This window comes from Armigeres subalbatus, chromosome 1 (assembly GCF_024139115.2).
Source record: "Armigeres subalbatus isolate Guangzhou_Male chromosome 1, GZ_Asu_2, whole genome shotgun sequence".
Taxonomy (NCBI): Eukaryota; Metazoa; Arthropoda; class Insecta; order Diptera; family Culicidae; genus Armigeres; species Armigeres subalbatus.
In genome coordinates, this window is record NC_085139.1 from 165,591,942 (window position 1) to 165,617,676 (window position 25,735).

The window sequence follows — 25,735 nt, forward strand, 5'->3', positions numbered from 1 at the left end:
TTGTTCATCTAGATTTTTTCTTTCAGATAGATGAATGAAGCTTCATACATCGATCACTTTAAAGTCTACTGGTTGTACCAAGAATCATGAAAATAAGTGTCGTTTAGAAGAACATGCATTCGGAGTATGATTTTCGTTTATTAATTAACTATTTGGAACTGTGGGACAATTTTGTTTTCATAAGATTCATCCCTTAAGCACGATTTTCTGACTGAAAATCCAAACATTTTGAAAATCCGTCACAAAACTACCCTGATTCTGATCATCTAGATTTTAAGAAGGCTATTTTAGGTTGGTTTTTTTGGTTTGGTTGGTAGATTTAAGAAGGCTATTTTTGGTTGAATAAGCGCTCTGTCAGCTTCAAATGTTTGTTGGGATAGCAATAATGCAACTAAGAAATGAAAAGTGAACTGAATTTTGATTTGGTATTGAATTTCCGGTGAAAATAATCGTTTGTATTAATTGTTTCTCCAAACTTATATAGGCAATATCATAGAAAACTGGAGTTCAAATATTTGTTATAAAAATGGGGTGAAAACTAAGTTGCTGTGTATAAGAGCCACATCATTTGTAGTAAAATGAATTTTCGTTTGATTGAATCACTCGTTCTCATTAACTACGCATCGCAGCGATATGATTTCTAGGAGCTTTTTATGGGTTTTCATACGCTTGATGTTTATTCCCATTTCCAGCCACCTTCGGCATGATGTTGCTTTGTAGACGTATATATATACCGCATGGCTAAGGAGGGCCCTTTTATTACCATGGTAAATCATTCTTTAACATGATCAATAGTTTTGAATAATTTTGTGACACCAGTTAAACTTATTCATTCATAAAACAAGTTTCAATCAATCATGCCAAAGCATGTATTGGGAAAGAATTGGGTGTATATGTGCATAAGATTGCGATGCAGTGCATAATCTCCATCCAAGCCTTTCTTAGCTGTTCATAAATTTATCCAGTTCGGCTTCGTTATGCTCTTGACGCTTGAGCTCTAATAAACAAGCTATTTAGACTATAAATTTAAACTAATCGATTTCCTCTTAGTTTTCATATGACGATTGGAAGAAAAAAAAATCCAGGAATCTCATTTAATAGGGGACGCAGTAAATAATCGATGGTTTTCCAACTAAAAAGTTCCGTTTCAGGGAGAAAAAAAAAATGTTCGGGACCCCTCGGTAGATTTTTTTCAAATAGTCACGAAATGAAAGCTGAAGAGCCATATTTTCACGGCTAGAAGGTTTTAGCGATGCTCTTTTTTGTCATAAAGGTCCCCCATACACACGCCGTGATATCGGGAAAAATTATCGAAAACTGAATTGAATATTTTCTAAAAAATACCCAATTCCAACAACCTTCCTCTTCCAACAACCCTCAAGTGACTCAAGTTAGGATAGAGAGTATGTGTCCATATTTGGTGGAAATCGGTCAAGGGGTTCACCTATTATTCTGTTTTGTGGTCGTGTTATGTGTGTTAATGAAGGGGGAGACATGGGGGTCTAAGCCCCCAACAGGAAAAAAATAGCTCCCTACCCCCGTAGGATTTTGAAAATTGGTTGGTGATGATGTCAACCTAATACATAAGATATTGAAGTAATGGAAAAAGGTTGAAGACGTGAAGGATTTGGCTCTCACATTCATGCTACCATAACGAAACAAATGAAAAACAAACATTTGGGCTTGTTTCCCATCTTTGAGCTTTTCTTGAAATGCTTAAAAAATGAGGAAATGGTGCATTGCATTAGTTTTTAATTAAGATAAAATGTTTTTTTTTGTATACAGTGTGTCACTCCCCGATTTTGTCTACCCCAGATTTTATCACGTTTTCGGCCCGATTTTATCACGTTTTCAACCCGATTTTATTACGTTTCCGATCCAATTTTGTCACCCCAAAATTTTTGGAAAATTTTAGTCGTTCTTTTTATTTTTGTAAATGATACCACAAGCAACAATGGTTTTCATGAAATAACTTTCACCGTCTGTGGTTTATTATAAATCATTTCTGAGTACCTATCAATAATTTTTAAAGCATTTTTGGCAAGAAATAACGGGTACCGTTCACGCATTTTACCTTTTCAAGGCATAAATGGATTCATTTTTGTGAAATGATTTTATAATCGGGGTGATATAATCGAGATATTACTATATTCAATTTCTAAAAAAAATAATTCTTCATTCGAGATTGTCTTTCAGAATCTCAAACTTTATTCAAATACTTAGTGTTTATAGTAGAAGTACTTTCATCAGATGTCTGTTTGTCTTTTTACCATGAAACCAAACATTTTTGGGCATTAAGTAGTTCATAATAAGCTGGATTATGGTAAGAGAACTCTATTGGATTTTTTTCTCAGATTTCCGTTAATACCATGTATAAAGTGAGGGAAAATGACCATGACCAAAGTGAGGGAAAATTCGGGAACGATGTTAGCTTAAGTACTTATCAAAACCTCTAAATCTCCATGAAAAGTCAACGCGATTTTGTCATAACAGTTTGTGGTATTCTGCTTTTTAATTCGGTTTTCATTCTTGTCCTTAATCGTGTTTTCGATTTGCACATTTTTTTTATAAAGAAGAACGTAAGTAATATAAACTTTCCTATAAATAGCTTACCGAAGTGAATCCAGATGAAATATTTTTTGTAACACTAACACAATACGTGAAACAGAAATTCCTGCATAACTCGAGAACTAATCAAAGAATAAATCAATTTTAAGCAAAACGAAGTTTGTTGGGTCTGCTAGAATTTTATAAAAATTATGTCCTGCTGGACTCCGAAAGGTCAAGGGAACGAGATAGTACAAAATAAATATTTAAATAAAAAAAATCAGAAAACTCCTCGGATTTGATAAAGAATGTTTTGAAAATCCTCAAAATTCAACGAATTTTTTAAGCCGCTCAAATTATTATTTTTGGGCAAAAAAAACTGGGAGGCCTTGTATCGGCCTTATTTTTAAATATAATATAAAGCTCAGGAAATTTTAGGTTTAAAAAAAATTACGCAATCATGTTGCTTAAAATTTTTGAACTTTTCGGCAAAGTTATTAAAATTCCTAAATATAATATTTCAAAATATTCGACATTTTTTTCAAAACTTCGACAAAATTTCCAAACAAAGTTTTAATAAAATTTGTTGATGTCTTCGACCAAATATTATAGTCACTCAAGGATTTTTTTTGACGTAGTTTAAAAGAAATAATAAGTCGCTTATCAAGGCGATTTCCAATAGATTTCCTTTCCAACTATTCCTTTCCAGTACGCTCATGGAGAAGTGGAGGATTCATCGGTCTCTTGTAGCAATGAGTGTCGAACAAATTTTCTTCAATTAGGATAGGAATTGATTGGGAGGACGTGGCTGGCATTGTTATTGGTCTTGAATTAAACAAACTCAGAAGCATGTACAGTAGAGTGATTCAAATTTTGACTTTTTTGCTCCCCTATGCTTAAACGATGGCATTTGCTATTTTAATAATCGTCCTAAATTTTTAGCTGATTTGGATGTCATTTAACTCAGCACAAGCAGTTTGAAGCTTGAATAAAAATACTATAAAAACAGTAACTTTTGTGAAAAACCGTTTTGCACCATTGCCCGTTAAGCTTAGGATGACTATAAAAATAACAAAAACAAACGTTTAATCATAGAGGAGAGAAAAAAATCAAAATTTGAATCACTCTAAATTTTGACGTTTTTGTCCATATGTAGAAAGAGAGGTAGGATAGGAAAAATAACACGGTGTTTAGTGCCTCCCCGAGTCACCTTAATCTGCGTGGGATATCAGATCCTTGTAAGCTTTGTCCAATATTTGCGATTAAAAAAATGCACCTTACTTAGGTTTGGATCAACAATATTAAAATCGATTGAAAGCATTCTGAAGCGGTAAAGATGGCTCTTTTTCCCGGTAGCAAACTTAAATGAAACTGATCTGATTCATGCCATCTACCATCTGATAATTCATCTGGACATTCCAAACAATACCAAATAATTGCAGTGATTTTAATTGATACACTTTGCGCCCATTCATTTTCCTTTCACAGCGGCAAGTACAACACAATGCAGAGAATTGTTCTGCCGTGCTCTTTACAAAATAGATTTCATACTCACCACTCTGGTTCATAAACGTTCAACGACGTAGTCAACAACTGCATATTCCCTAACTGCCTTAGCTTGTGATCTACTGTAGACAGGGTTTCTGATTGTGATGGGTATTTGCCAGGATGCTTCAAGTTAGAATTATCAAAGATAAAATAGTTGAAACATTATATTCAGTTTGTGATATTTGATTTAATTATTCTAATTTTTATTTTTCAGATGTAATCAAATAAACCTTTCAAAATGCACGGAGGATTTGATCCAGACAAGGTTTGTACCACAGTCAGCTGTTCCGCATAATGTGTTCTCTAAATAAGTTTTTACTCTCAACAGAACGACACCGTTTCGCTGCGAGACAAAGTCACTTTGAACAAAAATGAAAAATGGCGAATTTTGAAGAACATCAGCACGGTCTCGTTCGCTTTCATGGTGCAGTTCACGGCCTTCCAGGTAACTATTTTTTTCACAATTTCACCATTGAAGAACCACCGTCAATAACTGCTGCTCTCCTTCCGAACAGGGAACTGCCAACCTTCAGTCGTCAATCAACGCCAAGGATGGCCTGGGTACGGTGTCGCTTAGTGCGATCTACGCCGCCCTGGTGGTATCCTGCATCTTCCTGCCCACGCTGGTGATCAGGAAACTAACGGTCAAATGGACTCTCTGCGTGAGCATGCTGTGCTATGCTCCGTACATCGCTGCCCAGTTCTATCCCACGTTCTACACGTTGGTCCCGGCCGGGATAATGGCCGGTCTGGGTGCGGCGCCCATGTGGGCCAGTAAAGCTACGTACTTGACCCAGCTGGGTCAGGTTTATGCCAAGCTGACGGAACAATCGGTGGAGGCTATCATCGTGCGGTTCTTCGGGTTCTTCTTCCTGGCCTGGCAAACTGCCGAACTGTGGGGAAACTTGATTTCCAGCTTGGGTGCGTACTTTCTCGCACTTGGTTCGGTGATGCACGATTCTAATGATCTTTTTTTACATTTCAGTTCTTTCCAGTGGAGCTCACGGAGGTTCCTCGGTAAGTCACGACAATGAAACGTCGTCAATTGAGGAGGCGTTGAACAAATGCGGAGCCAACTTCTGTGTGGCGGGAACCGACGATAATGCTAACCTGCAACGACCACCAGACAATGAAATCTACGAAATTTCAGCTATTTACCTGTCGTGTATCGTTGCCGCCGTCATTGTTATCGCCCTGTTTATGGATCCGCTTTCCCGGTAAGTTTGACGGAATGTTTACTTGTCTTTCGATTGAACAATGCGATTTAAAATACTTGATGAACATTTCTTGGCTCATTCGTTGCAAGGTTGGGATGGGGAAACACGTTTCAACATTAGTTCTTTTTGGATTAAATAATCATAACCGCAATGGGTACATTTCGCATTTTTTGTCTTTATTAGCGAGACTTTCAGCCCTGGGCTGGCTCGTCTCGCTTTTCGCATTCTTGAAATAACAAATTTAAATAAATTAGAAAATGTGAACTACCAGCTCTGCTGCGTTACAGGAAGCACACTTCTGGTAACTGTGGATATTATTATAACATCGAGGCAAAAATTACGTGAATCATCGCCCTTCTATTACTAACAATACAAACTACTGATTTGATCTTATTCTAAAAATTACGCACTAGTTCGTGGATACTTATGTCCAATTTACATTGTAATCAGTATCCACTCATTCAGTCTCACCTCTATAGAGCGAGTTAAATTTTGAAGAATAGCAATTATTTGAATTTCCGTTCAGTTGCCAATTGGCGTAGAAAAAATGAGCAAAACCACTGCTTGAATAATTGTACCATGTTTATTTAGATTTCTTTGATTTTGGTACAAATTATGTATTAAAAGCAGAGCAAGAGACAATTACTAATATAGTAAACTATAACTTGCTAAACTAAAACTAAACTATAACTATAAATAAAGTATACTAGTCGATCGATCCAGATCTGATCATCTCAGACAAGGATTTAGGGAAGATCCATAAAGTACGTCACGCAAAAATCGGCGATTTTCGACCCCCCCCCCCCCTTCGTCACACTTTTTGTAATAAACCTCTAAAATTTTTGTATGGATCGTCACGCTGCTCGGAACCCCCCCTCCCCCCTAGAGGCGTGACGTACTTTGTGGACGGCCCCTTAGTAAAGAAACGAATGGACAAACTTCTGTCCACTTACTTTTTACCTTACTGTACACCCCGAGTGGTCCAAAGGGCTGACTTGAAGGATCTCAGTCCTGAGCGATGTCCATCTATTGCCTTAACCTGTTGCCAAGATCAGGCTTCGGAATTCTCACTCATATGAATAAAATCCCAAATTCAATCCAAAATCCAAATAACGGAAAGCGGTTTTTCCATGTATGGGAGATGGGAGGTGGGACGCTTAACAGCCCTGACACGACGACTCTCCGACGAGACAGGAGGTTTGCGCAGGCCCAATAAGCCGTCTGGAAAACCAATCATTACGAACAATATAAGAGATAATGCGATTCGATATAATCGGCAAAGGCCTAGGCGACGAATACAGGATCACGATTGGAAGCTTGGAACATGGAATTGCAAGTCGCTGATCTACGATGAATTACATCCCCGCAACTTCGACGTCGTGGCGCTGCAGGAGATTCGCTGGACAGGACAGAAAGTGTGGAAATGCGGGCATCGAGCGGCTACCTTCAACCAAAGCTGTGGCACCACCAACGAGCTGGGAACCGGCTTCATAGTGCTGGGTAAGATGCGCCAACGTGTGATTGAGTGGCAGCCAATCAACGCAAGGATGTGCAAGCTGAGGATTAAAGGCCGTTTCTTCAACTATAGCATCATCAACGTGCACTGCCCACACGAAGGGAGACCCGACGACGAGAAAGAAGCGTTCTATGCACAGCTGGAGCAGACATACGATGGATGCCCACTGCGGGACGTCAAAATCGTCATCGGTGACATGAACGCACATGTAGGAAGGGAGGAAATGTATAGACCGTTCATCGGACCGGATAGTCTGCACACCGTATCGAATGCCAACGGCCGACGAAGCATAAACTTCGCAGCCTCCCGCGGAATGGTAGTCCGAAGCACCTTCTTTCCTCGCAAAAATAGGCCACAGGGAGATCACCTAAACAAGAAACGGAAAGTCGAGTCGAGTACGAGACACTGAAGACGGCCTTACTGTTGAGGTAGAAATACGTATCTGTCAAGATACAATTAAGTAGTGGAATTCAATGGGATTGTATAAACTCGTCTTATGACTTACCAAAGTGCGAATATTGAATCCGACCACTACCTCGTTGTAGTATGCCTGCGCTCAAAACTCTCGACGGTGTACAACACGCGTCGCAGTCGGACGCCGCGGCTTAACATTGGGCGGCTACAAGACGGCAGACTAGCCCAAGAATACGCGCAGCAGCTGGAAGTGGCACTTCCAACGGAAGAGCAGCTAGGCGCAGCGTTTCTTGAAGATGGCTGGAGAGATATTCGATTTGCCATTGGTAGTACCACAACCGTTGCGCTTGGCACGGTGCCCTCGGATCAGAGAAACGACTGGTATGATGGCGAATGTGAGCATTTAGTGGAAGAGAAGAATGCAGCATGGGCGAGATTGCTGCAACACTGCACGAGGACGAACGAGGCACGATATAAACAGGCGCGGAACAGACAAAACTCGATTTTCCGGAGGAAAATCGCCAGCAGGAAGATCGAGACCGTGAAGAGACGGAGCAACTGTACCGCGCTAATAACACACGAAAGTTCTATGAGAAGTTAAACCGTTCACGTAAGGGCCACGTGCCACAGCCTGATATGTGCAAGGACATAAACGGGAACCTTCTTACGAACGAGCGTGAGGTGATCCAAAGGTGGCGGCAGCACTACGAAGAACACCTGAATGACGATGTGGCAGACGAAGATGGCGGTATGGTGATGGACCTGGGAGAACGCACGCAGGTAATAATTTTACCGGCTCCGGATCTCCAGGAAATCCAGGAGGAGATTGGCCGGCTGAAGAACAACAAAGCCCCTGGGGTTGACCAACTACCAGGAGAGCTATTTAAACATGGTGGTGAAGCACTGGCTAGAGCGCTGCACTGGGTCATTACCAAGATTTGGGAGAAGGAAGTTTTGCCGCAGGAGTGGATGGAAGGTGTCGTGTGTCCCATCTACAAAAAGGGCGATAAGCTAGATTGTAGCAACTACCGCACAATCACATTGCTGAACGCCGCCTACAAGGTACTCTCCCAAATTTTATGCCGTCGACTAGCACCAACTGCAAGGGAGTTCGTGAGGCAGTACCAGGCGGGTTTTATGGGCGAACGCTGCACCACGGACCAGGTGTTCGCCATTCGCCAAGTACTGCAGAAATGCCGCGAATACAACGTGCCCACACATCATCAATTCATCGACTTCAAAGCCGCATATGATACAATCGATCGGGACCAGCTATGGCAGCTAATGCACGAACACGGTTTTCCGGATAAACTGACACGGTTGATCAAAGCGACGATGGATCGGGTGATGTGCGTAGTTCGAGTTTCAGGGGAATTCTCGAGTCCCTTCGAAACCCGCAGAGGGTTACGGCAAGGTGATGGTCTTTCGTGTCTGCTATTCAACATCGCTTTGGAAGGGGTAATACGAAGAGCAGGGATTAACACGAGTGGTACAATTTTCAATAAGTCCGTCCAGCCATTTGGCTTCGCCGACGACATAGAAATTATGGCACGTAACTTTGAGAAGATGGAGGAAGCCTACTGAAGAGGGAAGCTAAGCGGATCGGACTAGTCATCAACACGTCGAAGACAAAGTACATGATAGGAAGAGGTTCAAGAGACGACAATGTGAGCCACCCACCGCAAGTTTGCATCAGTGGTGACGAAATCGAGGTGGTAGAAGAATTTGTGTACTTGGGCTCACTGGTGACTGCCGAAAATGATACCAGCAGAGAAATTCGGAGACGCACAGTGGCTGGAAATCGTACGTACTTTGGACCCCACAAGACGCTCCGATCGAATAGAGTTCGCCGCCATACCAAACTGACAATCTACAGAACGCTCATTAGACCGGTAGTCCTCTACGGACGCGAGACCTGGACGATGCTCGTGGAGGACCAACGCGCATTTGGAGTTTTCGAAAGGAAAGTGCTGCGTACCATCTTTGGTGGGGTGCAGATGGCGGACGGTACGTGGAGGAGGCGAATGAACCACCGTGAAAATCAGAAGACTGCGGTGGGCCGGGCACGTAGCCAGAATATCGGTTAGTAATCCGGTGAAAATGGTTATCGACAACGATCCAACGGGCACAAGAACGCGAGGTGCGCAGCGGGCAAGGTGGATCGATCAGGTGGAAGATGACTTGCGGACCCTCCGTAGACTGCGTGGTTGGCGACGTGTAGCCATGGACCGAGCCGAATGGAGAAGACTCTTATATATCGCACAGGCCACTTCGGCCTTAGTCTGAATAAATAAATAATAAACAATGTTCTCCCATGAGCAAGTATTGTCATTTTTTTTCGGTTAGAACGACGGGTGATAAACTCGTGAGCGCCAGATTACCGGATGATTTAATCTTGCAAATTATAATTCTCGGCATTTCTCCTGATATTATTTTACAAGCATATTTACCAAAATTGTGGGGAAGACGAGCTCGGTGGTCTAGTGACTACCGCTTCTGCCTTGTAAGCAGGAGGTCATGGGTTCAATTCCAGGCTCGTCCCTTTCCTACTTTGTATTTCTATCTTAGTTCTTTCGGTGTTTCACGTTATACCAAAAACGATTCCTACTGTTATAACCTTCCACGCAATCCCAAAACCTCCCGTGGCACCTATGAGAGGTCGTAGAGTTCTCTGCATCTTTCTTAAGTATGTGTCCAACAAACCATCCTTTCCCTTCCTCAGCATTCGCAAGGACGTGGCCAGGACAGATCTCGACTATTGGAGAGTGCATTGCTTCCATCTAAGAGTTAGTGATTAGTCCCAAATCAATATCTGTGGTAACGGATGAAAGTGATGCTACTCTCATACAATAGTCTTGGCTTGTACCACCTACGAATTTGTGCGAACTGCTAAATGCTAATGCTAATGCTAATATTTACCAAAATTGTGGGCCCCTGTCGTGGGGGGTGAACTCAAAACAATTTTAAAATGTTCAGAGTGCCCACTATAACCACACTGACACACGAACTGGTTGAAATAATTGGCGCATCGACAGATGCAATTAGTATGGAGATGCAAACGCCATTACGTAAGATGTGGGCGACCCAGAACCACTTCCTTCTCCGAATTTCAGTTGCTATCGGCCTCCACGGACAGAGGAGAGCTGGGGCACGTGGCCCACCAAATTAAAATTTCATTCCTTATGTCAATATTATTACAAAAAATCAAAATGTTTTGATAATCTTTGAAGAGGCTTTAAAAGAATTCCTGGGGAATTTACGAAGGCATCCTTTACTTCGAGCACTGATCCGTGCGCATTTCACGATGGTTAACCCGGTTATCAATACATCATGAGCAAAAAGTTCTCAAAATTAGAAAATTATCCCTAACTTTAAATAAAGTACCAATTTTTGAGATGAGTTCTCGAAAGAATTCCTGAAGGAATTTCAGGAGGAATCCCTAATGGATTTTTAAGGAATTCCCGAATGCAAACCAGAAAGGATGTTCGAAAAAATATCGAAAGGACTCCCGAAGGGATTTCGAATGGATTTTCCGAAGGAATTCCTAGGGTAATTCTCAAAGGAATTACTAAAGGAATTTTAAAATGAATTCCTGAATGAATTTTTAAAGAGTTCCTCCTGATATGTATACCAAAATGAATTTCCAAATAGATTCCCGAAAAAAAATTCGAAAGCTGTTTTTAAAGAAATTTCAAAGCAATTTCCCAATGTTCAAAGGAATTTCTGGAAGATTTCTGGAAGGAATTTGACACTTATAGAATCGGTACTTTTGCTGCTAGGTCCAAGCAAACCAGATGATGGTCACGCGAACGGGAGCGACAATAGTAATCTTATATTTTTATATCAACTGTAATTCCAAACGAATTTTCAAAGGAACTTCTAAAGGAGTTTCCTAATGAATTCCTTAAAACATTTCCGAAGATAAATTGCTAAAGGAACATGTAAAGGAATTCACAAAGGAATCCCCAAATAATTTTTTGAAGGAATTTTTGTAGAAAGTTCAGATGGGCAGCCCTTACTTTGCACCGTTCAATGTGCAAAAACGATCCGTAAATAACATCTGCATTAGGGTGGCTCAAATTAGTATGGGAAAAACTTTTTTCAGCTTCAGGGCATCGAATAGAACCGAATAAGAGGGCGGTCCTTAAAAAAATTGAAAAAGTGTTTTTTGAGCCACCTTAATCTGCATGTTCCATAAAACGCTGCCATAAATTCATAAAATAGCTCATTAGATACCATAAAGAATAACTTTATGATCCATAAAATAATGTTTGATAAATGATCCATAAAAACTATATTTTGATCCATAAAATTTTAATTTTTATCCTGATGATGAGCCTCTTCAAATGAGCTTTCCTACCCTTCTTAAAAGAGTGATCCGAGGCTTCCAAGCCTCTCGAAAGGGTGCTATCGAACCACTTTTAATGAGGTTTCTGAGCCTCTTTAAAATGGGCTTACGAGCCTCTTGATTGACGACTTTCGAGTCACTTGGAAAGAGCTTCTGAGTATTCCAAAAGGACGGTTTTCAAGCCTCTTAAAAGAAGAATTCCGAGCCTCTTTGAGGAAAAATTTCCGAGCCTCTTGAAAGAGGTTTACCAACATCTTGAAATGAGACCTACGAACATTTTTAAAGGATCCTTCCGAGCATTTAGAAAGAGCTTTTCGAGCCTTCCGAGAAGGCTTCTAGACCCCTTAAAAGGAGGCTTTCGGGCCTCTTTAAAGGAGGCATCCGGGCCTTTTGAAAGGAAGCTTCCGAGGCTTTTAAAAGAAGGAGAAAAGAAAAAAGAAAGAGCGTTTAAAAAAAAGCTTAAAAGCAGGCTCCAGGGCCTTTTAAAAGAAAGTTTCCGAACCTCTTCGAAGACTTCTGAGGCTCTTGAAAGAAGGTTTCAAAGCCTCTTAAAAGAACCTCCTGAAAGGAGTCCTCCGAGCTGTTCGGAATGAGGCTTCTGAGAAGCGTAGAAGGATGCTTCCGATTCTCTCTTCATGTGTCCTTCATTCTTAATATATTATTCAACATTCTGTTTCGATCAGGTGATTGCATAGAAGATTTTCAAAATTTGTTCCTTCGAGATTTTGTCGTTTTGATATTTTGTCCCATAGCCCTTCATCCACTGCAGTGCACATGTGCTGGTTGTTCAATGGACCATGATTTACTGATTGCCGTGCACATTATGTACAAGATAATGTTTTGAAATAAAAAATACAAAATTTTCAAAACTTCATTAATAAGTTTTGATTATAATTGTAATTCATCCGATACTTATTACACATTTTTGTCCGAGGTAACCCCTGAGCCCGGCGAAAGTACCCCCAGGGGTACTTGTACCCCAGGTTGAGAACCGCTGATGTAGATTATCAAATGTCTAACCTCACGCTTTTGATTACTTTGAAATAAATATTGTATTGACATTCTTAAAACTATCGAAATATTTCGTGATTCTAATATTGCTTTTTATGACAGCATGCATTTTCTCCTAGAAAATATGTACAGTCGTTGCAACCTTCCAAACGCTTGCAATATCCTACCGCAAACTTTCGTGGACAAATGCATTCCGATATTTCTCGCTTAACTTTTCAAAAGGACCTAAGTAACGTTTTTTTCATGATTTAATTTTAATATTGCAATCAACAGTCAACAATATGAAAGCTTTTGATTGTAGTACCCAAATTAAATCATGATTTGTTTGCTTGAAATTTTTCTAGTCACTTGAGGAAATCCAAATCCAATTATTATGTGACCCCAAATGGCCGGAACGAAATGATATGACAGTGGAGTGGCTCTCCGTGAATGTGTGTGCACGCCATGGAGATCTGTCAATAAGAGGCATAGTCATGGATTGCTGCTCGTTTTTCGTAATATAGTGCTCATGGTTACTTACGCATGGTTTTAAACCCAGAGCAATAATATAGAAGTCAATAACTTTATAATTCTTATAGATTGAGATATATCGAATAACTGGTAAGACTCATGTACACTAACACCGCCAAGTGGCTACATAAAATCTTACTTAACCAAAATCAATGCTCGCAGGACTTTTGGATTTTTTTTTGATCGTAAATTATTTTTCGTTGACCTTTCATACCCACATTGTGGTTATCAAACTGCAAACATGTTTCGACCGCCTTTCAGACACGCCATACGATTCTCAAAGTGACAAACCATTTTCCGACGGTCTTCCAGACGCGTTTTGTGATTTTGCAAACCACAAACCATTCTCCACAATTTAACTACTTGAATTCAACACACCTTATGACATCAGCGACAGGATCCAAAAAAGACTGGCAGGATCGCCAATGTGTTTGACCCTAAATGGCCGGAACGAAATGATATGACAGCGGCTCTCCGTGGATGCTTTTTGCACACGCCACGGATATCTGTCAGAAAAAAAGGCATAGTCATGGCTTGCTTGTCGCCGATTGACACGCTGAGGAATGAATCTATGAGAGCACACGCTTTTGGAGCTGAAACTGTTGAACGTATTTTCAATCTACAGGATTATTAATGTGCAGTTGAACCTTCATCGTCTTAGTGACTAATATCGTAAACTGTGGTATACCAGTCGGAAGCCCAAAATAGGCATTTGAAATTCCATCTATTCCTTCGATGTACTTTTTTTTATCGCTTTCTTTCGCTTTCAACTATCATCGAAGTTGCTCTCGTCCAGTCAACGCTGCATACTGGTCCGGAACATGTTCGAAGCTTCTTTGAGGCTAATGCTCGGTATTTTGTTTTAACCGAGTGCCTTGCCCACCTTCAGATGTTTAGCCAATTCGCTGACATTCATTAATCTCGGTAATTCTTTGAATCACTCAAATGGCAGACCTCGATAATTCTTGACAGCTTTTTCGGAAACCGTAACGCTCCTCCTGAAGGATTGTTTGCGACCCTACACCAGCCTTCAAAGCCGGTCTGAATAACACTGAATCAACAATTTGATGCCACAATATACTGGGGTCGCTTGTTTCTGGCCTCTGAATTTAACGAAACATTAAGTAAACCCCGCGGAAAAATCACAAAAAAATCTGATGGTATTTAAAAAGTTGTGGAGATTGAGGTGGACCTAGAAATTCGTGAAATCCATCAGTGTAAAAAGCGGCCTTAGTCTACATGGCTCAAGGTCACATCTCTCAATCCTCGGTTGGGCCTCGCGCTCGCCAAATCAATGTGTACAGGGGTTAGACAAAAAGGTTAAGATAGGCAAAAAATTGTCGAAGTTCAAATCAGCATAACTTTGCGTAGAATGATCCGATTTTGATCAATCTGGGACCATCGGGCGCGGAAACTCTTCTAGTATACTGGCCCTATGCGAAACCTCTGATTGGCCCTTGCCACCGGTGGTGTTCAGGTTTTCCGAGGGTATGTTAAAATGCATTTTTTCTGCTGCTTGTCATTTTATAAGACGTTTGCTGCCATCATGTTTTATATTCTCCCCAGAAACTAGAACTAATATGCTGACCAATGCTGGCTGCAGATCGAAAATCCGTTAGGTATACGCAGAGATATGGCCATTTTCGTGGAAACGATACGCGATTGGCCATACACCCTGAACAAATGTCAGTTTCGCAGAACTTCCGGAACCTGTTACAAATTGGCCAAAGAGTCTTACAGTCCTCAAAATATATCTCTAATAAAGAACCTATATTCATCGTCTTGGAAAAACATTAATTTTGACACCCATATATGCATAGTTCCAGATGGTGCCAAAACCGGCCCCTCCTGGGAAGCCCATGGAACCTGCTGTAAGGGTGGCAGTGGACACTATCGTTCTGGAAATGTTTCTGTAATCATCGTCTCGCAAATCCATGAAGTCAGATACTCATATTTAAGGGTATGCGATAACACACTTTTTCCTAGCGAAACGAAACGAAACGAAATTTGAAATGTCTATGTTGATTCGGATCGAAACGAAACGAAATATAGATTTACTTTCGAGACTTCGAAACGATACGAAATCAAGGTTCATTAATTTCGAAATTTTTCGAAACGAAACGAAATTTTAATTTTTTTTCCGCGGAATTTTTGTTAAATTGGTTTTACATTATGTACGCAATTCTGATTTCACTTTCACTCGAAGTCAAATAACTGTTTTGCGACCAAAATAGTTATAATAACAGAAGAGACAGTCTGTGATGAATCACCACATTCTCGCCGCATGTGATAAATCGGCGAAATGGCAATACCCCAGCATTTGTGCCGCTTTCAAAGGAATTCAGCGTGGAGCGTGTGCTCCCGAATCTGATAAATTTTTTATCAATAAGTACATATATAAATATAAAGAAATTGTGGGCTTTTCATATACGGATTCAAATTTCGTTTAAAACCTTAGTTCACTTAAGAATTATGTAATTATGCTGAAGCATACTACATATTGTCTTGTCAGCGTTGTTTTATACCTAGTATTGAGCTAAATCAAAATTAGAAAATGAATGCTTAGATTTATTTTTTTATTTAGTGGGATACTCAATTATGTATCCACATCTGCCAGGCGTATACGCAGATAGAGAATTGATATTACTAGACCAACATCTGAAAAGCGCGTAACAGCCAAAACTTATTCCTCTTTATTCGTCCACATATATATAACATAATTTTGCTCATTAGAACAATCCTGTGCACCTTTCTAAAATGCATAAAGATATGTATTTCAGATTGAATTTCACAGACCCATTTTCTCTTATATACAATCAGCTCGACGAATTGAGCTATTGTCTGTGTGTCCTTGGCATATGAGAACAGCTGTTATGGTCAGTATGAGCTGAAAGCTTTCAGTTTTCATAAATTTTAATTATCTTTCAACTCCTTCTGGATTTTTTTTTAATTCCATGCGAAGATCTAAAAATGCCCACAAATCTGCAACGTTCCTTACATATTGTGCAAATAGTCAAAGAAGAGCTTAGCTTGATTAACTGTACACATCGTAGTTGCTAATCATGATTGGCCGAGAAACAGCAAATATGCACAGCTCACCAATTAAATAATATTCTTGGGAAATAAAATTAAATAATTAATTTATTAAGTATCAATTAAAAAATTTATTCGTATTGTGTAGGTACTTGCTTCAGAGTTTCTAATTTATGACCAATACCTAACGATGCTCCTTACTGTCAATTTAAGATTAGGAGCGGAAGATTAGTTTAACACGTGAGCGCTACGGGAAAGGAATCATTGGTTAGGTGAGAAGGTAATTCATGTGAGAAACTGTGTTTCAAATCAATCTAACGCAAGATCAATGTGCTTCGTTTAATAAGCTTTTACAACAGTATCGATTCCGCACTAAATAATTTTGTGCTCTTCGATGCAGACATTAGTTTTATCACCCACACTAGCTGGCGTGATCAGCATCAACACGATCGATTACACACTGGTTGAACAAATTTCTGCTACGCGAGGTAGATTTTTTCACTTCGCGTTCTACCGGACTAGCTACCGTCCCACGATCGATTCCGCATTCATATTGTGCAAATAGTAAAAAAATATCACCATATTTTAATTTGAATCTTGGAAACACTGAATACGTTTTATAGAAGAAAACTACATACGTATTTGTCGACTAAGAATGGGGTTATGTAGTAAGTGTTATCAGAAAAATTTGTATAACCTAAAATTTAAAAAAACAACTTTACGATTTTGTTCAGCGGCGCAGCCAAAATTTTTGATCATATAAAGTCTGGTTTAAGTTTGAATTTGTTTCGAAATTCCGCGAAATTCCGTTAAATTTCGTTAGAAGCTAGTTTTTTCTAGCGAAATTTTTGCAATTTTACGAAACGAAACGAAATCAAAAAATCAGATTTCGCCATGCTCAAATTCCGCGAAATTCCGCGGAATTTCGTTTCGAACCACCTGAAACGAAATTTTTCGAAATACCGCATATGCTTACTCATATTTGCATGATTCCGATCTGTTATCATTTCATCATGTTCCCGGTACCGTTTTTACGGAAATGGCCATATATCTGCGTAGTTTTGATGGATTCTTGATCTACAGCCACCATTGGTCGGCATATTAGTTCTAGTTTTGGAGAAAGCCTAAAACATAATGAAAGTAAACGTCACATAAAATGACAAGCAGTGGAAAAAATACATCTTGAATATACCTTCGGAAAACCCAAAACATCTCCGGTGGTCAAGGACCAATCTCAAGTTTTGCAAAGGGACAGTATACTAGAAGAGTGTCCGCTTCTGATGGTCCTGGTTTTATCAAAATCGGATTATTATACGCAAAGTTATGATGATTTGAATTTCGACTTATTTTTACTTATCTCAACCTTTTTGTCTAACCCCTGTACTTGGTCCGCTTACCAAGCTTGCTGCGTTCCACGCCTTATAGTACCTGACGGGTTTGAAGCGTTTTGCAGGCATTTTTGCTACATTCTGTGCCCATGGTTCCCTTCAAGCTTTTGCTATCTTCTAGGAGTGCGCCGTAGAGTAAAGCCAGTTCGTGGTTCATCCTAAGTCGCCATACACCGTCTTCTTGCACACCACCAACGCACGCGTCCCTTGAATACCAAATTACCATACCACCCTTGAATTGCAAATTCTTCTCGAACAAGGACCAGGTATCATGTCCTTCGTCCGTAGAGGCGGGTGGCGCGGTTGTGAATCTTTTTTTTTATTGCAGTTTCAACTGAAGCCCGTAGGAGACTCGACTTCCACAGATTATGCGCTTTTATTTTTCACGACTAACTTTGTTAACAACCATTAGCATTGAATCCTTTGTGAAAGACGAGTTCAGCAACCACCTCGTTGCTTTCACCGTTTATGGTAACATTGCTGCTCATGAAAGCTCTGTCGTACTCGGTGTCTGCATGTATTTTGCCTTCAAAGCTGTCACCAACAGTTTAGTTTTTGCCGCCTCATGTTTCCGGCGGGTGCACAGATCTACTACCTTTTCAAATGTTCGACCGACAATGTCCATTTCATCCGCGAAACAAACATATTGACTGGATCTGTTGAAATTTGCACCCCAGCTGATAAACCCGGCTATCCGCATAGCACTTTCTAGCCTACTCTAAGGCTTTGGCACAATGTCAAGATTTGGTTCGTTGACAAGCGGCTTGATATCTTCGCACGAACTCATTCACTATTGGTGACAGACGAAGGAAGATAATCTGGGATAACATTTTGTAGGCTTTATTTAGGATGGTAATAGCTCAAAAGTTGTTACTCTCCAACTTGTCACCTTTTTGTAGATGAGACATATGACCCTTTCTTTTCACTCCTCCGATAGCTGTTCTGTTTCCCAGATTCTGACTATCAGCCTGTGTAGACAAGTGGCCACCTTTTCCAGGCCCATCTTGATGAGTTCAGCTCCGATACCAGCTCTAGCAGCTGGTGGTTAAGATCCTTAACTTCCCTCAAGGTGGAGATTGGATGGCTTCCATTTTCCGCTGATCTGGCGTAGTTATCGCCTCCACTGTCTTGACCCTCACTTCTAATGGTGTTTTTTTGTGTTCCTCGAAGTGCTACTTCCACTACTTCCATCTTTCGATCACCACTCGATTGTCCTGCACATCTCGGTAGGCCGCGTTTCTTCTCCTGAAATAGGCGGGTCTGTCGTTTCTGTTTCCGTCTATAGCGTTCCGCATTCTCCCCCCTCGTGCTTCCGTCAGCGCTGTGGCTTCCTTCTTCAGAATCTCTCTTCAGTACACACACTTCGTCGCATCAATCGTTCTGCTGCATATATGCAGTGGTGACCGGGGTTCTGATGTTTTGGTCAGGATGCATTTATTGGGGGGTGTTCTGACTTGTCAATATCCCCAACTCAGCCATCTTGGATTTTTGTATGGAATTTATGCTCGTTTGTTTACGTTTTACACTGAAAATGAATGTTTTCCCCCCGCGCTGGTTATTCCCATCTACTGACGAAGTCGGATAACCCGTACATATAAAATCTTGGTTTTTGTTGTGTTTTCGTAGATCCAGTCTCGTTTCTTCTGCTTGTAGTTTATGAAACTGTCAGTGTGGAACGCACCTATCTCTTTCTTTCTCATGATTCTCCTTATGGCTGTCAGTGCGGAATTTCCAATGTTGGCTACGGAACGAACTGTGGTGGAGGTATGGAAAAATCGACTCTCGTATTTAGTCGAATCAAGTAAACCATGATATTAACATATGTTTCAATTATGCTGTATGCGCATTAGTATCTTTGTGAGGTCACTGGGACGATCAAAACAACTCGTGTTTGTAAACATTTCTATCGCTGAAAGTGGATGATTTATCACCTGTTAGTGAAAAGCATCTTTTTCATTGCCTAAATTTTCGAACTGTACCTTTCACGATGAAAATCGATATGGAAAGCGTAAAATCAAGTAAGTAAGATCTAATTAAATGTGTTTCAATGGGACATATTTCGATCATTGTGATAAGTGAAGCTTCCAAGTCTTGGGCATGACGTTATATGGGAAGAAATAATCTACAACTTAAAACAGCTTTTTAAAAAAAGTACATCAAAACACATATCTGAAAATCGCACCAGATCTCACTTAAAGTATTCTTAAGAGAATGGAAGTGATTCCAGCTGCTCTTACTTGCTCTATTAATGGCTGTTAACGATTTTCTAGATGATATTCTTGCGCTCAATAACATGGATATAGACAAACAATAGCTTTCCGTTGATCCGTACTAACGAAAAGCTCGTGTGTTGAAGTTTCTGTCTGATTTATATAATCCAAAAGATTTCTCCGAGGAACTTGAGAAAGAACTAAACCAGTTTTGCAAAATCTTTTGTTTGAGAATTGATCAAAAATGGTTAAAGAGCTTTCGATCATCTGAGAAATTCGAGAAGCAAAACTCTCTGATTGTCTTCGTTGGTAAATCTTCCTCGCAATCCGAAAATAAATATTGAAGGAATTGCCGAGTCTTCATTCAACATCGCGAAGGGACCTCATAAACCGTTTCAGGAATGTTCGAATAAAACCAAGAAACTACGTGTTGAAGGTCTATCAATAAAAATGAACCTGAGGAGCTAGCATTTGCGGCCAATATATCAAGTAGCTCAAGCGTAAATCATGAAAAGGTAATGACAGCGACACAAGAACTAGCGTTGTACATTGACTTGAGTTGACTGCTGCAAAGTACTTTAAACGAGGTGCATGCAGATCTGCTTCCTAGCCTTTACGCGTTGAAAAAGGAAAAGGGAAAAAACATTCCTACACAGGATTCCGCGTCTGAAGCGTCCGCTGAGGTTAATTTGCAAGACCTGATGAATTGTACCTCGCTAAGCATTATGCAGACATTTTCGGTAGAGAGCTCAAGAACGGTGAAACTTGTATGAAAATATGGTTTTGATTTGATGGACGCATAGGTCATAGCACCTACAAACGAAAATTTTCGGAGGATGAGAGCTCAGAGTCTGCTTGTTGCTCTACTGCCCATGATTTCATAGTTGACGTATCAACCATTTGAAATATCAGCAAATTTCCTTCATTCTGATGATGATCCCAGTCACCACGAGTACGCTGGCTTCTACCCCTCTGTTACTAACTTCATAATAAGATGATATGAATGTACATATCACCAAGAGCCATGACTCCGTAAAGAGTTATACACGCCTGAGCCTACCAAATAAACAAACTTGGAAAAAAATAACAAGTTCCAATGATTTCTGATACCGTCGTTAAAAAACAATCCCTCAAATCATTACTAAGGATATTCTGATTCTATAGTAAAAAACATGAGAGCTGGCGTTTACGTCACTTATGAGATGATCAATTGGAAATTGGTCAATTGTTGTAATAAAAACTGTTATCATACCACATTATCATATTACATATTTTTCGTAAAAAGATCCTGGTTCTTTGAGGCATATCGTAAAATATGGCGTCTATGGCATTTATGCAATTATCTTTTCAACATAGGTCAATTACGCAAATAGTAGTTTTTATCATAAATGACAATTTTCCTAAAATGATCTCGATTATACAAAGCGTATTCGCTTTGACGCAGCCGCGCTGTTGCCATCTAGCGGCGACGGACGTGTGCGTGAAATCACTGTTTTTCAACATGGGGAAGTATAGGAAGTATATTTTAAAATGCTTTTAAAATGTTATTGACAGTGATATGTTGAAAACTTTTAAATACGTAGGGTTAGAATTTTGAAAAACTACATGTTAAGCTCCTCATCTACACATGTTTTTTTAATCAAAATAATTCAACTTTCGTGTTACCTATATGAAAGTAAATTGAATTTCTAACCCAAAAAAGTGAACAATTTTAGGCTAAAATGTGTTTTAACGGTTTAATAAGCATTTTAAAATTGACGTCCTATATCCCTTGCTGGGTGAAATAAAAAAGCATCAGCCGGCCCCCATTTTGTTTTCTCGCTTTCGTCAGGGCCAATTATATGTAATGAAATTTGGCGTTTACGCCACTAATGCAATTATCAATTTAACATAGGTTAATAATGCAAATAGTAGAAAAACTAGTTTACAATCATTTTCCCAAAGACACCATTGAGTTAAAACGTGTAGAATGTAAGTTATGATTTTTGTCCCGTAGTTCCATAGGTTCGAAGCACTGTGCGACATCCGGTTGCTTTATTCGCTCTAGGACCGAGGTGGCGTCGAAACCGAACATTGTTGAAGACGTATAGTTTTGAGCGCACTTTAAACCAGATAATGGTCAGAGTCGATGGAAGCGCCACGATTGTTCCTGATGTCGAAAAAGTCGGAGAAGTGCCGTTCATCTATCAAAGCATGGTCGATTTGTGATTCTGTCTTCAGGGGTGATTGATCCCGTCCAACAAACCTTCTTAAACACTGCGATGTCGAATCTGCGGTCTTTCAATTGAGAGATTTGCAGTTCCATAAACCCTTCTCTTGCATATGGAAAGCAAGATAGTGTTTTCCTCTATATCTAGATTGTTCTGATTTGCTAGTGATTGGGCTGGATCTTTCGCTTCCGTTAACTCAGGATGGTCTGCATGATAACTGCTGGGCATTGGACGCGTACTTGTTTGCCATCACTACTAGGTTTATATCTGCATGTCTTTTCAGTGATAAATTGTTTTTAAGCTTAATCGCTCTTCTACTTTTTCCACTTTCCCGGTAGCGGAGCAATCTTTTAACACAGCTGCTCTGTGCGAAACTCTGTCCGATTACTTCACATTGGTTTTATTAGTCAATCATCAAGCGGTTTTTCGGTCGGACAATGTATGAGAGCGTGCATGATCTCACCAAAACGGGGTAGCAATTAGGAGCTGTCAATAAAGTTTAGGCTATATTTTACTCTATGATGACATACGATGAAGTACGATGATATGAGCAGCTATTCTAGCTCCAGTTGCAGTAATGAGCTACCAGTAAGGTCAAACTTTGATTCTCGGAAATCTTAGAGCGATAAATCAACGAATAGACACAGAATCAGTAAAAGTTGCAACTTAAAATGTCGTTCGTTCGCTAAATATATAATATGAAAACCATGCCGGGATAAATGGTTTCGACCTGGTTTTTGTTCCTTGTCACAGGTCATGACCAGGCCGAAAATGAATCTTCCAAACGTATGTATGAGGAGCTCTTTTTTTTCAACAATCGAAAAATACTTGTTATTTACTCGATCGATTAGGATTTTCATTCATTGAATTCAACGTGTGAACGGAATGAACCATATTTGCTTACTCACACAACGTGCTTGCCAGCAGGTGTCAAATTTCACGTGTTTTGTTTTGTTGATTTTTGGTGTTCGCTGTTGATGTAGGTCCGAAGCCAGGCGCGATCATCCCGATTTAGATCTCTCAATTGTGACTATTGTAAATTTGTATTTCCAATCATGTTATCGTTTATCATGGCGAGACCGGTTTGGAGATCTTTCGGCTATAATTCTTATTTTTTATTTCATTGTCAAGATAAAGAGCTTAAAATACGACGCGTGCCTTTCCTACATTGTATTTCCTTTTTTTTATTACTTCTGGTTTAAGTTCTGATGTGCTGTGAATTGTAAACACTTGCTGGGAGTCATCAACTTATTATCATTCTTACCCAACACCGATAAATGAGCTTTACAACTTCACCCAAAAGGGTTCAATCGAGAGCTGCTCTGATGTTGCTTATTCAACAATCCATCATTAACTCTCATGTTGCCTCCATTCCTCCCACAGATATGGTGAGAAGCGTCGTGGTTCCATCTCCGCAATCGAAGTGTCTGGTGTGCAGCTTCTGGCGGCTACGTTTAAGCAGCTCAAGAAGGTCAACCAGCAGCTTCTGATCCTGATCACGGTGTTCATCGGTATGGAGCAAGCCTTCATCGGTGCGGAGTTCACCCAGGCGTACGTGTCATGTGCGCTGGGTATCAGCCAGATCGGCTACGTCATGATCTGCTTTGGCGTGGTCAACGCAATCTGCTCGATCATCTTCGGATCGATCATGAAGTACATTGGCCGCATTCCGATTATTCTGCTGGGTAAGTACCGATTGTGAAATCTGAAGGTTGTTGGGCAAAAAATGTTGACCGGTTCTTTTTTCGCAGGTGCTCTCGTTCACGGTGGAGTGATCATCTACTGCCTGTTCTGGAAGCCGCATCCGGATCACGCGTTCGTCTTTTTCGCCATTTCCGGATTGTGGGGAGTGGGAGACGCCGTGTGGCAAACCCAAATAAACGGTAACTTACTGATTCTTACAAAGCATTGCACGGATTTGAAACATGTTTAATTTTTTCCTGCAGGTATCTATGGAGCACTTTTCCGACGAAACAAGGAAGCTGCCTTCTCTAACTATCGGCTTTGGGAATCTGCTGGCTTTGTGATTGCCTACGCTTACTCTACACAGCTGTGCGCGCGGATGAAGCTCTACATTCTTTTTGCGGTTTTGGCTCTTGGCATGGTGGGATACGGAATTGTAGAAATCCGACAGATTTCAAAGGTAAGAGTGATTTAACTTAAAATTATCGAAAATAAAAATATAAAGTTGCACTCTCTTTTTGCCATTTTTAGGAACGACGCCTCAAGAAGCTGGAGGAAACGCCCAAACAACAACACAGCGAAGCCGATCGCAAGGAGATCGAAGAGGACGACGAGAAGGATGAACTCGAGGAGGACATCATCGTTACGCATCTGTAGAGTTACCACGTTCGACGTGAATCTTAAAATATGCCGCAGTGTTTTTTTTTTGTAATTTGATGCTTCTGTCGAAGCATCGTCGAATGATTCCTATTTAGAATTAATTAATTTCTTATTTAAAGAAAAAAAGTTTACACATGGATCGCACATTCATTGTTCAACCGGACGTTGACCATTCAATTCGATTTGTAATCTAGCTCATTTGGAATATCTCCAAAACTAAAAAAAATATTATTGTAAATTAATGGCACTTACAAGCAAAACAAAAACAAGAAACAAACGCACAAAATTCCATTGCATGATGCCAATCTTTCATTCCAACACTGAAAAAACCTTAAAGTGAAAGTTTTTCAAGTGGCTATAATTTCCAGCATCACCACCACCACCAACACACTGTAGAAATATTTGTTCATTTACTATTAATCTCACGCAGCTGCTATTTGAAGCAAGGAATTTATGCTTACAGGTAATACCTACAGATAGATCTCATTTGAGCAGGTTTCCTTTGTCGCATCGGTTGATTGAGTGATTGAAGTTAGAACAGTAGGTGATTTCAAGCCGAGTTTTTACAGATTGCTGTAAGCCCAGATTGCCAACGATGTTATTATCATAGGAAAAACAAAATGTAAATAAAAGTAGCTCTGTACACACACATGCTATGTTGTTATTACTACTGTATAAGAACAAGTCAGTAAAACTTACCTTATCGAACTATGAATTGAAAGTATTCTTTATTCAGCTTATTTTTAAAATAGTCGACAAATCCTTTTCACTTTCTCATGACTCTTTGTTATATACAAACTTTCTTTTCTTACTTATGTGTTATGTGCACTACTAGTGCAACTATCGCCTTATCCACCGTTCTACGCATAATTGTCCCATGTTACCTTTGATGAAGAAATCCAAACTCAAGTCAATTTGTCCCACTAATTTCAGAATCGATTGGATCTGAAAATTTAGGCAACACTTTTTTAGTCTAGTCTAGTTTAGTCTTTTCTACCGTGGGGCATCGAAATCCGTACATTTAAGCACCCTAGTATATGAAAAAGTCATTATAAAATAGGAATTGAATGTAGATAAAACGTTTGTCATTGACACAGAGGCATGAAGGCTTCTACTTTTGTAGTGTTTCACATTTACTCATTAGAAACAACGAAAAACATGATAAAATAATGAATAGAATCAACTACTCCTGACTGGCCCTCCTTAGCCGTGCGGTAAGATGCGCGGCTACAAAGCAAGACCATGCTGAGGGTGGCTGGGTTCGATTCCCGGTGCCGGTCTAGACAATTTTCGGATTGGAAATCGTCTCGACTTCCTTGGGCATAAAAGTATCATCGTGTTAGCCTCATGATATACGAATGCAGAAATGGTAACTTGGCTTAGAAACCTCGCAGTTAATAACTGTGGAAGTGCTAAATGAACACTAAGCTGCGAGGCGGC

At 40.0% G+C, this 25,735-nt stretch overlaps 1 protein-coding gene across 3 annotated transcripts in view; it reads left to right on the plus strand.

The window, feature by feature from the left end:
• LOC134205485 (UNC93-like protein) overlaps positions 1 to 24,944 on the plus strand; it is a 137,427-nt gene extending 112,483 nt beyond the window's left edge. For all 3 annotated transcript variants that reach the window (XM_062680765.1, XM_062680764.1, XM_062680766.1), the window contains exons 2-9: positions 4,310 to 4,360; positions 4,424 to 4,540; positions 4,611 to 5,016; positions 5,081 to 5,312; positions 23,336 to 23,637; positions 23,704 to 23,835; positions 23,899 to 24,095; positions 24,167 to 24,944. In XM_062680765.1, coding sequence (XP_062536749.1) covers positions 4,334 to 4,360; positions 4,424 to 4,540; positions 4,611 to 5,016; positions 5,081 to 5,312; positions 23,336 to 23,637; positions 23,704 to 23,835; positions 23,899 to 24,095; positions 24,167 to 24,292 — 1,539 coding nt within the window. In that variant the 5' untranslated portion in view covers positions 4,310 to 4,333 and the 3' untranslated portion in view covers positions 24,293 to 24,944. The remainder of the gene's footprint in view (positions 1 to 4,309; positions 4,361 to 4,423; positions 4,541 to 4,610; positions 5,017 to 5,080; positions 5,313 to 23,335; positions 23,638 to 23,703; positions 23,836 to 23,898; positions 24,096 to 24,166) is intronic.
• The last annotated feature ends 791 nt before the right edge of the window (positions 24,945 to 25,735 follow it).